At 38.5% G+C, this 16,894-nt stretch overlaps 1 protein-coding gene across 1 annotated transcript; it reads right to left on the bottom strand.

Annotated features, from left to right (window-relative positions):
• Positions 5,454-16,884, bottom strand: LOC109833853 (transmembrane emp24 domain-containing protein p24delta9-like). The gene is made up of 4 exons (XM_020401678.1): positions 16,455-16,884; positions 16,155-16,364; positions 6,532-6,608; positions 5,454-5,854 (listed from the first exon to the last, which is right to left on the bottom strand). Exons 1-4 carry the CDS (start codon positions 16,653-16,655, stop codon positions 5,710-5,712), a joined length of 633 nt encoding a protein of 210 aa, XP_020257267.1. The 5' UTR covers positions 16,656-16,884; the 3' UTR covers positions 5,454-5,709.

Below are 16,894 nucleotides of genomic sequence, written 5' to 3'. Positions count from 1 at the left end.
TATATATATATATATGTATTATAATATATATACATATAGAATGTATGTAATATGTATATCATACTGCTACATATGTTTATGTATATATATATATGTACTGTCTATATATTGTTGTATTATTATATATATATGTATAATGTATGTAATGTATATATATACTACATACATGTATGTTATGTATTAATATATATATATTTATATATATATTCTATTATATATATTATCTAATATATATTATATATATATATATAATATATATATTTATTATATATATACATCTATCTATCTATTATATATAAACATATATATATATGTATATATTGTTACATATAGCATATTAGTAGTATTATGTATATATATACATAATATACTTATATGTATACTATACATACATCTATATGTATATAATATATTATATATATAATATTATATATTAGTATTATATACATACATACATATAATAGTGTATAATATACATACATTATATATATATATATATTATAATTATATATTATATATATTATATATATATGAGAATTGGGTATGGCTTGGTACAAGCCAAATTTTGTGCTTTCAAATGGGGGACCACATTTACATGGGTTGAGGAGTGCATGAGGATATGCAACCATTTGAATGAGTGGAGGGGATTGTGCCACCTCACTACCAAGCACAACTTTTTGTGCTTTCGGACCCGGGTCTGGCCTGGGTTTTCGGGCCCGGGGCGACGGGCTTTTTGGGTAGCCCTACTCTCAAGTATGGATTTGGATTTTATCCAATTAGTTGGCAATTCGAGAGTATCTATTCCGGGCCGGGCGCCGACGACCGGGCCCGGACCCGGGTCTGGCCTGGGTTTTCGGGCCCGGGGCGACGGGCTTTTTGGGTAGCCCTACTCTCAAGTATGGATTTGGATTTTATCCAATTAGTTGGCAATTCGAGAGTATCCAACTATCCCTATCATAATTCTTTTTTGAACAAATTTTCAAATCAATCCCATTTCTTTTTTTTTAATTTTTAAAATCAACCTTTTTTTTAACCAAAACCGACCCGTTTTTTGCCACGTCAGACTAATCACTTTCCTAAACAGTCGGGGTTGCCAACGCCAAATATTTAGGATATAATTTTTAGGGTTTAAGGCTTCTAATTGGGGGTTAACACCCTCCTAAATAGTCGGGGTTGGCAACCCCGACTGTTTAGGAAAGTGATTAGGCTGACGTGGCAAAAAACGGATCGGTTTTGGTAAATTAAAAAAAAGATCGATTTTAAAAATTAAAAAACAAAATAGGGCTGGTTTGAAAAATTGTTCTTCTTTATTCTGTTCCCAACAACTAAGATGAAGCCATGGGAACACCATAGTGCCTTTCAATATAATATCTAGGATCATAAGTGGCTTTTGTATTATCACCATACCTATTTTCCCAATTTTTGGAGGATTAAGATCCGAGTAAGGGTCTATACATCGCTGTATTTAACAAAGCAGGTATATGAAGAAAGACTAATATTATCAGATGTATGGGACACTGACGTTGGATAGGTCGCGTTAAATATAAGCAAAGCAAAGTACTACGCAAAAATTTTAAGTCAAATTTAGAATAAGAGAACCTCAAAACCATAATCGTATATGAGGTATAGGTGAATAAAATATCATAAAAAATTATTCTCTAGTAAGTACGTAAAATCAAAGGGTTTATTGATTCATAAATGATGTCACACTAATACGAACCGCGCGATTGTCCGAGTGGAAAATGGTTGTGGGCATGTTTACATGCAAGTAAAATAAGGGGCTGTTCGTTTGGCAAAAAAATTTGGGAAATCAAAGAATAGGAAACCTATTTCCTATAATGATTGTTTTGAGGTTGTTTGGTTGGCTTAAAAAAATTATAGAATAGGAGATGAGATGAGATGAATTGTCACCTTATTATTGGATGATGTGAATGATTTTTTAAAAAACTTGTTTTGAGGTTGTTTGGTTGGTTAAAAAAAATAAGGAAATGAATTGGAGGTATATTATTAGATGATGTTTTGAAGTTGTTTGTGTTTTGTTCATTTTTTAAAATAAGAAAATAGATGAGATGAGATGAGTTGGAGGTATATTATTGGATGATGTGACACATACTTAAGAAAATCATTTTTTTTGAGGAAATGGATGGAAAGGATGGTTTAATGAGATGAGATGAGCTGTCACAATATTATTGGATGATGTGTGTAATTTTTAGAAATAAGATAAGATGAGATGTGATGAGTTGGATAATGTGACACATTTCTTGTGTTTGGTTTATTTTTAAAGGTAAGAAATGAGATGAAATGAGATGAGTTGGAGGATAAAAATAATATTTTATTGGATGTTGTAGGTGAGTTTTAGGGATGAAAATGGGTAAAAATGTTTTTTTTATTGATTTCATTGTACCAATTTCATTTTCTTGGTTTTTTGGAAACCAACCAAACAGCCCCTAAGAATCGCAATGAATATGACCCATCTTAACAGTTTGAGCACAACTCACGCCTAAAAGCTATTTGGTAATCGAGGTGTTTGTTTTCGTTGTGTTTTTTAGAAAAACACCATGCAATGATGTTTTTTTCAAACATGTTTTGAAAACACCATTTATAGTTATTATTTATAAAACGACGGCGATGCACGGGGTGGTGCCGGTGGCGCGACCGACCGACGTGGGCGGACGACGACCGTCGGCGGCCTGCAACGGTCGGGCCGGCGGGTGCGTCGACGATTGCGGGGCGGCGGGCGGCGTGCGAATGACATTTGTAGGCGCCGGCGATGGGCGGGCCGTGGCGACGGCTGGGCGCGGCGACTGGCGGGCGGCGGGTGGGCCGCGAGCGCACGGCAAACGCGTCGGCGGTCGGTGGGCGGCGACTGGCTGCGACCGATAGGCGGAGGGCAGTGGGGGTGGCGGCGGTGTGGGCGACGGCGGCGGCGGCGACGAGGGTGACGGCGGCGACGCGGCAGGCGGACGGCGCAGCGATGGGCGCGGTGGGGCGGGCGCGGCGGCGCAGACGACGGTGCGGGCGGGCGATGGGCGGGGCAGGCGACGGCGAAAGGGCGGCTGGCGGGCGCGGCGGGCCGCAGTGGTAGGCGACGGCGGGGCAGGCGCAGGCGCGGCGGCCGAGACGACGGGCGGGCGGGCGGGCGCGGTGCTTAGATGAAAAAACGGAATCTCAAAACACATTTTTAGTGTTTTGAGAAAAGTGTTTATTTTTTGGATTTTGTAAAGGGTCAAGTCGAAAAAACGCTCCGGTTGCCAAACGCGTTTTATTTTATTTTTTGTTGAAAACAAAAACAGAAACGACAAAAATGTAACGATTTCCAAACGCTCCCTTAGAGGAAGTTGATGTGCGACTCAATGGATCCTAACATAGTATCACTTTTCCACAATTCTGACATCCACGAAGGGTGGAGCACTTGATTGCAATTGGAAAAGGGTTATCAGAAATCCCTCGTAGCTAACTACAATAGGAAGGAGACCAAAATCCCTCATAAATTAATGTCAACTCCTAAGATTTCAGTCCCCCCTACTACGATCTCCGTGATTCAAAAATTAACCACGATTATAAGTCAGAAAATACTCACAATCAAGGAGAATAACACCAAGATTTAATGTAGTCTAGTCAATCAACTTCGACCTACATCTGCAGGATGATAACATGAGAAAATTCATTATGTAGAATGAGAACTACAAAAGAAACAATTGAACTTTCATCTCTCAATCTCTTAACATCACATGCAGTAATTTCAGAAAGCAGTTTGTTCGCGTGCAGCAAGAAGGTTGTCCATTACATTATTTCCCTCGTCGCAGCAAAAAGTGCGGTTTGTTGTTTGCAAGAGAAGATTAATCATCGAAATAATAAAGGCTCCATCATGGAGCCACTAGAAACAGATACTGCCATACTAAGGGGCTGTTTGGTTGGCATTTTTTGCCCTTGTAAAGCTGCCAAAAATGACAAAAGCTGTCAGTTTTGGCAGCTTTACTTGCAAAAACGTCCATTTTTGAACGTTTTTGCAAGTAAAGCTGCCAAAACTGACAGTTTTTGTCAGTTTTGGCAGCTTTACAAGGGCAAAAAATGTCAACCAAAAGCCCCTAAAAATGGATGCAAAAAACAATACTCGTGAATAATCGCATCAAGGAAGGGGACTAGAATGGATTCAAAGGCCTCGAACTTTACACCTATAATAATGGCCGGAAAATGCTAGAGACACTCTCTTAAACCATACCCCTAACCACTCGCTACAGTGCATTGGGGCCCACATGAGAACTTAAAAAAAAATTATGTGGGCCCCAGTGCACTGTAGCGAGAAAGGAATGTGGTTGGGGGTGTGGTTTAAAGTGTAACTGTAGCGCCTCCCATAATGGCCCTATACCTTTGTACACCGCCTATCTAATGGGTTATAAAAAAATTGGAGGATACTCGTACACTTTCGAACCGAGGTTTAAGTTTAACTTGGGATTTCACTTTGGCACTTAAATTTAACTTGGGATTTCACTTTGGCACAAATCGCATTATACGGCTCATAATTTCTATACTCTCACCCAAAAAATAAAATAAAATAATAATAATAATATAATTCTAATTTGTTCGGTGTAAAGGACCAACTCTTAAGAGAGTATTTGACAACTTTGTAATTGGGTCAGGACTAAACCTGACCTAATTTTGTGTTGTTTCTTGTTTGTCAAAATTCTGAGCTGGATCTTACCATATTTTTTTGTGACCGGGGGGTCTGGTCCAAAACATATCTAGTTTTGTTTTGGACCGGGGGTCTGGTCCAAAACAAAAACTAGTTAGCACAAAAGTGGGCCAGGACCGGTCATGGCCCAGTTTTACTCTGTTTGCCAAACCGACCCTTAGCCTTTAGAAATATATCTGATGCGGAGGACATTTGCTAATGCCTTTTAGGAGAAATTGGATCAGTAATGCGGAGGACATTACTAGTGCCTTTTGGAAGAAATCGGATTGTGCGAAACTCAAGACGGTCTAAGAAAAGAGGAGGATTTCTAGACAAATTTCAATGTGCAACTTCGACGGCCCATAACTTTTAATTTTTCTCTATAGAATCGCTATTATTCCTATGTTTTAGAAAAAAGCTCGAGAAATGCTCTACAAGTTGAACAGCTTCTGTTCCAATCGAGTTTCAGGGTCAAAAGAGTTCATCTTCAGGCTCAAACTGCACGTCGAAGAGTTTTGATTCAATTTAGTTCCTTATATTTTTTAGAATTTTTTTTATTTTAGGAAGTATAATTGTTTTAGGAAAGGTTATTTTATTACTTTTGCTTTGTTAACGCCATGTATAAGGAGAACGAATTTGTGAATCCTTTAGATTAGTAATTATTAACTTTAGAAGTTTTCTATTCATAATGTTTCTGGTATTTGTGCCGTTTTGCTCGTACGGGAATGAGTAATTATCTCTTTTGATTATACTTTCGCTACATCAATTCGACACTCTTCTCATAATAACAATTTTAGAAAATTGCATGTCAAAAGCGAAGAAAACTCTCTACCTATTGCTAGAGCTACAAAAGTGTGCATAAATCTGGAAATGTCCAATTTATCCAGTGTGCAGCTTTTGAAGGTACTGTTTGGTGAAAATCCCAACCAAGGACACAATAAGCTTACAGCCTCCGCATGCCAAGACAAATCAATGCATTAGACAGACCTCGCGAAGCCTATTCCTAAAAAAAAAGAAAGGGACATCGATAACTGGATTCAAAGGAGCTTCTTCCTCTCAAAGTAGTTCTTCAAATGCCATAACTGCAACCCGGCCACAGATAAGCACACTCCGAGTGACATAAAACTGAACCAGGCCATTTTAGAGTTGGTTGCTCTGTTCATATCTTGCATTTCCTCCTCCCTGTAAAACATTTAAAAGGTAAACAAAGGCAAAAAGAAAACTAGTTATTAACAAAGTCATATATATATCCAGGATCTTACAGTTCATCAGAATTAGGGTATTTAACAAGCGAAGTGGAGAATCCATGCATATATCCAGAATCTTAAAGTTCACTAGAATTAGGCTTTTTTTATAATTTAAAAGCAATGCAGACGAGAAGCCATATGTCATGGAGGCTACTTAAAGATGCTTGACCTCTTGGCTTGCTCTTTGAGCATGTGCTTTTTGAGTGGTAATAGTTATTAGTTTATTTCATAACTTTTCTTGTACATGAAATTCATAATAAGAGATGGAGTCACATTATATACTGATGTCTCTGTTCAATAAATGGAGAAGGAAAAAAATGTGGCATGCACAATTTATCATAACGATCGCTGTTAAATTTTGCATGAATAAGAACAGAATTGTTGGTCTGTGACAACATGCTGCCTGATCTTACGTGACCATTTATCTGAAATGCATAGATGTCTCAAATTTAGAGCTTATGTCAACTTCTGAGTGCAAAAGGAACTATAAACAAACATTACAACATAGTTCTTCCATTTACCTTGAAAAGACCACCATAATGCATACTTCAAGTAATTCTCAGTTTCCGACGAAAAATCAAAGGAGAACAAATGACAATGAGAGAATCACACCTTTCTCGAAGATAAAACATTTCATCATGGATTGACGTGACAATATCCTCCAATTTTTTCAACTCCAGCTCCATTACCTGCAGCAGAAATCCAATATATAAATGTGCTAATTTTAACACCTACTTGCTATTATACGGGCAGATAAAAATCAGCAATTTCACCTATCAATCTATCATTACAAAAATTTGGCAATCAGAGTTCCGGATGTTTAATCTATCTATATTCATATGTAAGTGAATGTATAACTTCATCTTGCTCAACTCGTAAAACTCGCAAACAAATAACTCGTAAGAAATCGTATGGTTATTACTTGACTGACTAAATTTCAGGTATTAAGCACAATAGCAAGATCATGTGTATATGATGGTTTGGAAATTCAGGCTTCACATATTAATCCCAATTCAAAAATGAGAAAAATTTCACAATATAATGGCAGAATTTGATATTACAAAGTAAATTCAATGTCACGCAGAAGTACTTATTCATAAATTTTGTACCCCTGTTGCTTGTGGATTCAACACATTGATTTTCAGAAATAGTTCTCTTCTCAAGCAAGGACACTCAAAAACTAAAAAGGTTTTGAAAATTGAATGAGGATCCTATCAGAACCAACAACCCCTATAGGAATGTGGTGGTTTGCACCATAGATAGATAAGTTAAAATTTTCAAACTGATCCCAACCACCTTTGAATAGTATAGGTTACCCTCTATATGAGTAAAGATTATATCAGAACCAGTCCTATAAATCACCTCTATGCGGATACTGTGGCAACCCGCCATGTGTACACTAAAAAAGTTACTGTCAATAGAGAAAACTAAGCGCCTCAATTAGCATATCATCTTCTACTTGGGTCTTTCTGTTCAAACAAACCACCATTCATAAGAGCTACGATGAGATCCATAGTCCATACCACCAATACGCATCACCGGTGTCCGCCTCCTCCATCCCCAGCATTGACAATGTTATGGAGCCATAATAATTAAAAATAAACATAAACAATGAGTCATGACGTCTATTCCTCCCAAGCACAAGATCTTTACCTCTTTTACATCCTCTTTCACTACCTGCTATAAAGTCATGGACTTCCATTATTAGACTCTTTTATTTTGGAGATTTCATAAGCCATTTCCAATTTCCCGAATTTCTCATCCCTAACATATTCTTATACAAAGCAATCATATATTTCTCTCTGACCAACAACCCAAAATCTGATAATGGGTTCCCTTCAATCACACATATAATCACACCCAGTAAGCAAAATATTCAATAGAATCACAAAATCATAAAATGGGCATCTCTCAGATCTACAGAAGATCTCAAGATAGATGATCTCTCCTCTCTGTATTGTTTGATTTTGATGATATTTTGATTTGTTTTGGAGATATCTGCTGATTTTATCATGGAAACTGGTAATAGTGCTACTGCGATAGGACTCAGTTGGAAAACTCTGGACTCGTATTCTTTTATTTCAATTTTAATTTTAGTGTCTGTTCCCACAGATTAATATCGAATGGAGCTGCATAGAGAAAATAATAAGACAGGTTCCGATATGATTTATACTCCCATTATATGGGGTTCTTCTAATAGAATGTGCACTACACATGGGGGTTAAGTAATAAAGATGTCGGGCGAAGCGTGACACAACAAACTTACCTACTTGTACACAAGCTTGTTCATCGGTGTCATAAATTAGCAGCAAGTTTTTCCAGGTTTATTAAGCATAATAGATGTACGTATCTGCTTCACATAATAGATGTACTTATCTGCTTCACTCAACCTCCCATAGTAGAAAAGTAATTCTGCAGGGTACTTCAGTTATTAATCAATCAAAAATGTGCCAAACATGCTCCATAGTGGTTCAACTAATTCTTGTTCTCCTCCAATATTTTACTTCAACATAGCAGAAATTCACGGCACAAACACCCAACCCCAAATCATTAGCACATGCATAAACATATACAACAATCATCCATATTGGAAGTCCATTGCTAATATGTCAACAATCACTTCCTTGATCAACTTTATGGAGGATTGACTATTGATAGACTTCTTTGCGACTCAGCAACAACATCTTGATGCTGGAACCTAGCCCATGTTTAATAGACACTTATCTGTCAGATAGATGCTACATAATGTTAAACAAGAGTAGTGCTCTAGTGATCAATCACCTTGACACCCCATAATTTCAGTATTATATCACACATAAATCTCAGTGAAATAAAGCCATGGTAGTTGTGGATTTATTCTCCAAATCTAAGTCTAAACATTCTTTTCACAATCACGCATCTCTAGTAATCCATAATTTCCAGAATAAATATATTTGATTTGATAAAACTAGATCAGCTGAAGTTTCCTGCCAAAATGGTGATGTAATTGATGTCCTTGTGCTATAAAACCAAAAGATATCCGGTCAAGGTAACTCTTACTCCATTTCAAAGAGTGGTGTCCTCCTCCACAAAATTAGAAGCAAAAACTGAGAACCTAATAATGCCATTCCCACTTTTCCACATAACTAGCATTTTGTTTAGTATATCATAAAATATTCCAACTACCCTCTCTCTGGGCTTGCTTGACTAAAAACAAACACAGAGACATGTAAGATAGAGGAAGAGAGAGATATCAACAGTTCCTTACAAGCAAGGTTTTAAATATCGGTTATCAGGGATTTATCGGACGGTCAAAATCCTTATCGGATAGCGAAAATCGGGGATATATCGAAGATAAGTAGTATTTATCGGAGCGATACACTGGATGGTGTATATTTACTACATTTATTTCATCACGTCATAAAATTTTATGCCTAACATCAATCAGTTTTTTTTTTGTTGCAGACTTGAGTTCAAAATGACATCAAGATTCTAAGGAATGAAAGAACTGAGGAAGACTACTTAAAATAGCAATTGTAAACTATCTACGGATCAAGTTGTAAAACTAATCAATATTAGTTGCAGTGAACAATTAGTTGTAGTTAAAACTAATTGCTCAAGTAAAAACTAATAGTTTAAAATTAATTGTAAATTTGTAATTAAAATTAAATTTGCTTATACAGTCTCATAAATATTTTCTTAAAATTAATTACAAGTTTGCTATAAACTAATTGCAATGAAAATTAACTGTAATTAAAATTTATTTTCTTAAAATTAATTACAAGTTTGCTATAAACTAATTGCAATGAAAATTAACTGTAATTAAAATTAAATTTGCTTATATAGTCTCACAAGTATTTTCTTAAAATTAATTACAAGTTTGCTATAAACTAAATGCAATGAATGCTTATATAGTCTCACAAGTATTTTCTTAAAATTAATTACAAGTTTGCTATAAACTAAATGCAATGAACAATAACTATAATTAAAATTAAATTTGCTTATACATTACAGTCTCACGAGTATTTTCTTAAAATTAATTACAACTTTACAAGTTTGCTATAAATTAATTACAAGACTTGTAACTAATTTATTATACAAGTAGAAGAACTTAACTACAAACAAAAACAGTAATAATCAGAGAGAAAGTGTAACAAAACGAAGCAGTAATAATTGACAAACAAATACTAGAGGGAGTTATTTCAGCTTACAACACCCGATGACCGTAGCAAGCTACCAAAAGAAAATTAGTATTAAAAAAGATGAGCAAAATAAATGATTATGAACTTAAAAGAAAAAAGAGGAGAACAATAATCAGAATAGAAGAGGTCGGGGAGGCGAGCTTAAAAGAAAAAGAAAGAAGAGAAAAAAAGAAAGAAAACGAAGGCGAGAAGACTCAGAAGAGAAGAAATGAAGAAGAGATACCTCGCTGGAGATTCACGAAGTCGAGACGACGAAGTCGAGACGAGGTGACGAAGAGGTGACGAAATCGAGGCGACGAAGAGCCGAAGATGTCAATACGACGAAGAGCCGAGGTGACGAAGTCGAGGCGACGAAGAGGCTTGAAGGTCAGGATCCACGAAGGTCCGAGGCAACAAAGTCGAGGCGGCGAAGATTCTTCGTCGCTGGAGAACAGCCACCAGAGTGATTTAGGGTTTGAAGATCAGGATCCACGAAGGTTAGGTTTTTCATTTTACTGTGAAAACGGATCGGATTTTATATTTCAACATCGTAACTCAAATCATAGCTGATAACCGGTAAAAAAAACATCTGTTATCGGGCGATATTATCCGTTATCAGCGATTTATCACCGATAATTTGTCAAAAACGCTAACCGACTACAAATTCACGTTAACCTATCGGCAACCTTAGAAATCCGATATATCGCCGATATTATCCGATTTATCGCCGATATTTAAAACACTTAGAAGATGGAAGTTCCATATCGAAAATCCACACTGATTGTTGTAATCTAAATTTTCAGAGGAGAAATAAAAAAGAAAGTTGTTCCCCTTTATTTTTCCATGCATCAACCAGAAAATTGGCACTACGAACATTTGAAGTCTGTAGGGCATCTTTTTGCCACTTGATGGCACACAGTAAAATGGTCAAGAAATATTTGACCCCATAGTTTCAGGTTGTTAAGCCAAAGTACATATAATTAACACTATATATTTCCATTGTTATGTAACCTTTGTTCGCCTTAGAATTTTGATTTTGACCATAATGATTACACCCCTGGTACCTCTAAAACCAGGCCTGCTTAAAGGTGGTCCTCTATACTAAATTATGCATTGTAAATTCGTAAAAGTGGTATACGCCAGCTACACTAGCGCATATCCATATTTAGGGAAATGAATTATTAATTTTATAAATTATATAAAATAAAAAAAATTATTTTGCAGGCAGCTAGACCCACCACTAGCAAGTAGCAACTTGAGTTACTCATAATCGGCTAGTGAATAAAATGCAGGAAGAAACCACCATTGCTTTTTTCAGTCACTGTAAAACAATCAACTAGACAAAAACTCAAACTTGCATGGTACCCTGTATGCAGCCTTTTCTAGTGGCCACGTCATATACTAACTAGTAACTACATTTCTCCACATAGCGCTAGCACTCAATGCACATGACCCTGTTCCTAGAGCCGCCTAGGCAGCTACCTAAGTGATGTGTGTTGTGCGCCGCGGAAGCCGATTCGACAAATCAATAGCACACACAAGAACAATAATAGACCACAATAATACAAGCAACACCCAATCATAGCAAGAACACAATATTTTTACGTGGTTCGGTAATTTTGCCTACGTCCACGGGAGCGGCACAATTAATTTCCTATTAATAACATGAAATTACAAATAAGAGAGAAGATCTCAAACTTGAGATCTCTCAACAATTAGCAGGTGATTTTAATCTAAAATCACCGCTCAAACAATCTCTCTCTTAATTAACCAAATAAACCCCAATACAATTCACCAAACTCTGCCTCTCAATTAATGAGTACAGGATAAATGGGCTCTCATCAATAGGAGAGAGAACGAACGCCCAAAAAGATCGGAGGGAGAATAAATTCTCCACCTCCGCTGCTCAAAATACAAAGGGGTTTTCAATTTCTGCTCCGTGCCACTTCAACACGAGAACAGGGTTTCCCTTTTATAGGGAAACCCTAGGGCAATCTCTCCAGCTGTGTCCAGCTGGCTCCCATCAAATCCGGCGAGCTCGAACCATCTCACCTGCAGGCGAGATCGAACGTCGCCTACAAGCGAGCTCGAGACCTCGCCTCCCAAGATCCGCCTGCACAAACATCGCCCGCACGACCTCGCCATCAGGCGAGTCCACTACAGGCGAGCTTCCTCGCCATCGAAGGCGAGGTTCGAACACAGGTTCGCCCTTCTACAATGTGCCCAACACATTAGTACATGTCAAGATGATTTTTACATTACGGATAAAGACTAGGAAGATGCATAATGTTGCCCATAATAACTAATATGATAATCAATGAGTCTCTACTCCAATCATCCATATTTATAACATTCAGCTTCAAATTTTCACTCTAGAGATCTATTTTTTTATTAACTCATCTGCAAAATCAACACCTTTCCAAGTTCTCTACCTTCTAATATAGGATTATCCAGCTTTTGGAAGCAAGCTTTATAGGCCCTGATTGCCAATATATTGACTAATCAAATATGTTTTGCTCAAACTACTATATCATGAATTGCAAGTTTAATCATCATTTTCTAGAGCTAACCCCACCAATATGGCTATTATAATTTATAGGGAAAAATGCTTCCAGCCCACAAAACTAATGAAAAATGGCTCCCCCCAAGACTTTTTCAACGCTCTCAAAACCCCCAAATTCGTAAGAACTATGCACTGAGCTCCCAAAACACAAAGCCCAAGAATTTTACACATGTAAAGACTATAATACCCTTTATCTCTCTTATGGGCAATGATCACCTCCTCCCCCCTCCAATGCTTCTCCTTGTGTCCCTGTCCCTGACTGTCGTCGTCCCCTGCAGTGTCCGCGATCTCAAGTCCGACGAGCGTCAGCTCTACCTCATTCACCTCCTCCCTCCTCAACTGCGCCAACCACATCGCCTCCTACTTCTCCGACGCCCTCAACCGACCTCTACCGCGCCCTCACCTCCACCTCCCCCGACCCCTCCCTCTCCCGCCGACACTTCCTCGACCTCTTGCCCTTCCTCCGCTCCAACCAGGCCATCGTCGAGTCCATGGACGCCGAGAAGGTCGTCCACGTCATCAACCATGTTGGTGCCAACACATTCACATGCATGCCCATATGCCCACCTTCACAAACCTCCAATACCCTAGCTCCTTTAAAACCTTAAGCTCCTCTTCCATCTCTCTTCACAGAAGTTCCTCTCTTCTTAATTTGAGAATTGATGACAACTAGGTGTGTCTGCACTTCGTGGAATTAATTCTTGCTACCTATTGGTTGAATTAATGCTAGCTCTTGGTGTTAAAAGAGCCTGCAGGCTTGTTGTTGCTCACTTGTGGTGTGATTCTAGTGTGGTGGTGTTCAGCTTGTAGTAGGAAATAAAAGGCTTGATTGTAAGTTTTTGCCTTTAAACCCCTGATTTTACTCTTAAACCAAGTGATTTTATTTACGTGTTGGTTGTTAAGGTTACGGGTTACTTATTAAGATTTTACATGTTGGTTGTTAAGGTTACAAGTTGCTTATTAAGGTTACGCATTGGTTGTTAAGGTTAAGCGTTGGTTGTTAAATTTATACGCGTTGATTGTTAAGGTTACGAGTTGGTTGTTAAGATTAAGCGTTGTTGTTAAGATTATGCGCGTTGGTTGTTAAGGTTAATGGTTGCTTGTTAAGGTTACGCGTTGATTGTTAAGGTTAACTGTAATCTTAACAAGCAACCCGTAACTTTAACAACCAACGCATAACCTTAACAACCAACACTTAACCTTAACAAGCAACCCGTAACCTTAACCAACACGTAAATCGCTTGGCTTTTGAAAATTTTATGAAAATTAAAAGTGAAATATTATTACAAAATCCAGGTAACTCCAACCACCTAAAACAAACGTATACATCATCGTAGAAGTCCAAAAAATTGTTACTGCTTTTTATTTTTATGAATTATTATAGTAGAAGTCAAAAAAATTAAAGTTTTTTTTCTATTTCCTTCTTTTTTTATTTTTATGAAGATTTTACGGATTGGTTGTGAAGGTTACAAGTTTACTTGTTAATGTTACACGTTGGTTGTGAATGTTACGCGTTGATTTTTAAGGTTATGTGTTGGTTGTTAAGGTTACATGTTGGTTGTTAAGCTTAACATTCACAACCAACGCGTAACCTTCACAACCAACGTTTATCCTTAATAATCAACGTGTAATCATAACACCAACCTGTAACCGTAACGACTAACGTGTAACCTTAACAAGCTATGCGTAATCTTAACAACCAACGCGTAACCTTGACAACCAACGCGTAAATCACTTAGCTTTTGACGTTAAAAGCTTCTCTTCTCAATAACAATTTCTCTTCTCAATAACAATTCATATCTCCTCTTTTCTCAATAACAATCCATATCTTAGAGATCTCACTACAATCTTTGTCTCGGAGATTACACAACTGGGGGGTGCAACTCAGCAAAAGTTGTTCTTTATCTATTTCAGATAACCTAAGAAAACAAAAAAAGGGAAAAATGAGGCCCAACAATAAATCATCATCATCTTCATCTAAGCGAGCCAATCGAACCCAACCCATAAACCCAAACTCATCCCCTCACTCCTCTCCTTAAGCCTCCGCCTCTCTCCTCGACTCCCCTCTTTTGGCCTCAGACGACGTTAGGACTCTCGATGATCTGCAGGAACAGTACACTGCCAACCCTCGCAGCTTCCCTTACAACGTGAAGGAGCAGTGCTGAGAGAAGGCGAAGAGGGTGAAGGGTCAAGATCCCGACCGGTGGCAGCGGGACCCACTTGGGAATCTGGTGTTCAAAACTTCAGATATCCCACTACAATCTCATATCTCGGAGATCCTTAGGTGTGAGGGCCGAGGGCGAGCCACTGGGTGGGGTCGGAGGAGGCGTGGAGGTCGATGACGTGGACGACCTTCTCGGCGTCCATGGACTCAACGATGGCCTGGTTGGAGACGAGGAAGGAGAGGCGGAGGAAGGGGAAGAGGTCGAGGAAGTGTCGACGGGAAGAGGTCGAGGAAGCGTCGGACTTGAGCTTGAGAACGCCGCAGGGACGACGACGGTCGGGGACAGGGATATCAGGGAGAAGCACTAGAGGGGGAGGAGGTGATCAATGCCCATAAGAGAGATAAAGTGTTTTATAGTCTTTACCTGTGTAAAATTCTTGGGCTTTGTGTTTTGGGGCTCAGTGCATAGTTCTTACGAATTTGGGGGTTTTGAGAGCGTTGAAATAGTCTGGGGGGAGCACGTTTTCATTGGTTTTGGGGGCTGGAAGCATTTTTCCCTAATTTATAACTACTTGGAATTGGAAAATCCCATATCCAGCACTGAAGCAAATTGTGTACAAGACATACAATAACAATGAACAAAGACGTGCACTCACGTGGAATAGAAATGAAAAGCCAATGCACGGTTAAGAATAATCCCAAACATGAGGATTAAAACCCACATAACATTTCTGAAGGTAAATTGATGCATGCAGATGCCCTTTACAATAGAATTTCAGATAGTTCTTCTCTTATAAAAAATGTCACAAGCTTCATAACATCTATCCTACATTTAAGAGAACAAGGTCACAGAAATAAAAGATAGACCACAAGTAAAGATTTCCTTGGATTATATAAAGATTTCCTTCGATTATGTAACTTTGGCCTTTATAACTATTACACTACTATCTTAAAAACATTGATATTTTCAATACAAAGAAGTCTCCAGCCATTCTTACTGCTTAGCAGCTGCTGCACAATTCTTAATTTACTAGAATCAAATTTTATCATGTTTAATACCTCTAAAATGCCTCCATTTCCCTTAAAATTTATTATAAGAGTTGATCTTCGAACATCGTCATGTTGTCTCACTAAAAGAAACTTAAAGCCGCGATTAGCTCGCACACCTTTGCTAAACAAAATTAAAGTCTTTCTCAACAACTATGCGAACTTCAAAGCTGCAATTTTAAGCCCGGGGTTTGACGGGCAAAGGTCCATATTGAAGAAGAAAAGATCTAACTTAACAAACATAATCACTAATGACAGCAAGATTAAATCTGAAAACCCCAGAAATCAAAATCTAACTTACATCGATCTGCCCTTTCTTCGCAACACTCGGCCAGTCCTTAGCAGTAACCCCAGTCCTCCATTCAAATTCCACGGTCATCATCTGCGGCGGCTTGTGATCCGGCGTCCAGAAGCAAGCCAGATAATCCCCAGCCTCAGACGAAGTAAACGCAAAGTTTCCAGATTCCGCGTTATCGGCATGATGTACGCTATTCCCATACGGTGACGTCACCTAACAAATATATTCAAATCAGAGAATTCGCCAAACTGAAGCTAGGGTTAGGGTCCGGGACTCGATTTTTTCCCCCGATTTTCGCCTTACCCTGACGCTGACTCTGTGGGAATCGGGGAGGGGGTAGCCTTCGTTGGGGTTGACGACGAAGTACTTGCCGACGGCCATGGCGTTCATCTTGATGTCCTCGGAGATGCATTTGGGGGAGCCCGATTGCAGATCGAAGCGAAGGGAAGACGCGAGAGAGAGGAGGAGGAGAGCGGAGAGAAGGCGGAGGAGGGGCTGCGCCATTGTCGATCCAGTTATAAATATTTGGAGAGTTGGATCTCTTTAGAATCGAGGGAGACCGCGAGAGAGAAATGGGTCGGGGATTTTTTTTTTGTTCTTTCACCCGCAACTTCTAAAAATTTTGCGCTGCCGCGGGTTTTCGTTTTATGCTATGACATGCTGCAAAGAGTTGCCTCGGCTTGGCACGATGACAGAAATTTAAGTCTCAAGTGTTTGTATAAAGAGGAAAACAAAAATACTTC

Source organism: Asparagus officinalis, chromosome 3 (genome assembly GCF_001876935.1).
Source record: "Asparagus officinalis chromosome 3, Aspof.V1, whole genome shotgun sequence".
Taxonomy (NCBI): Eukaryota; Viridiplantae; Streptophyta; class Magnoliopsida; order Asparagales; family Asparagaceae; genus Asparagus; species Asparagus officinalis.
This window is presented reverse-complemented; position numbering and strand designations above follow the sequence as displayed.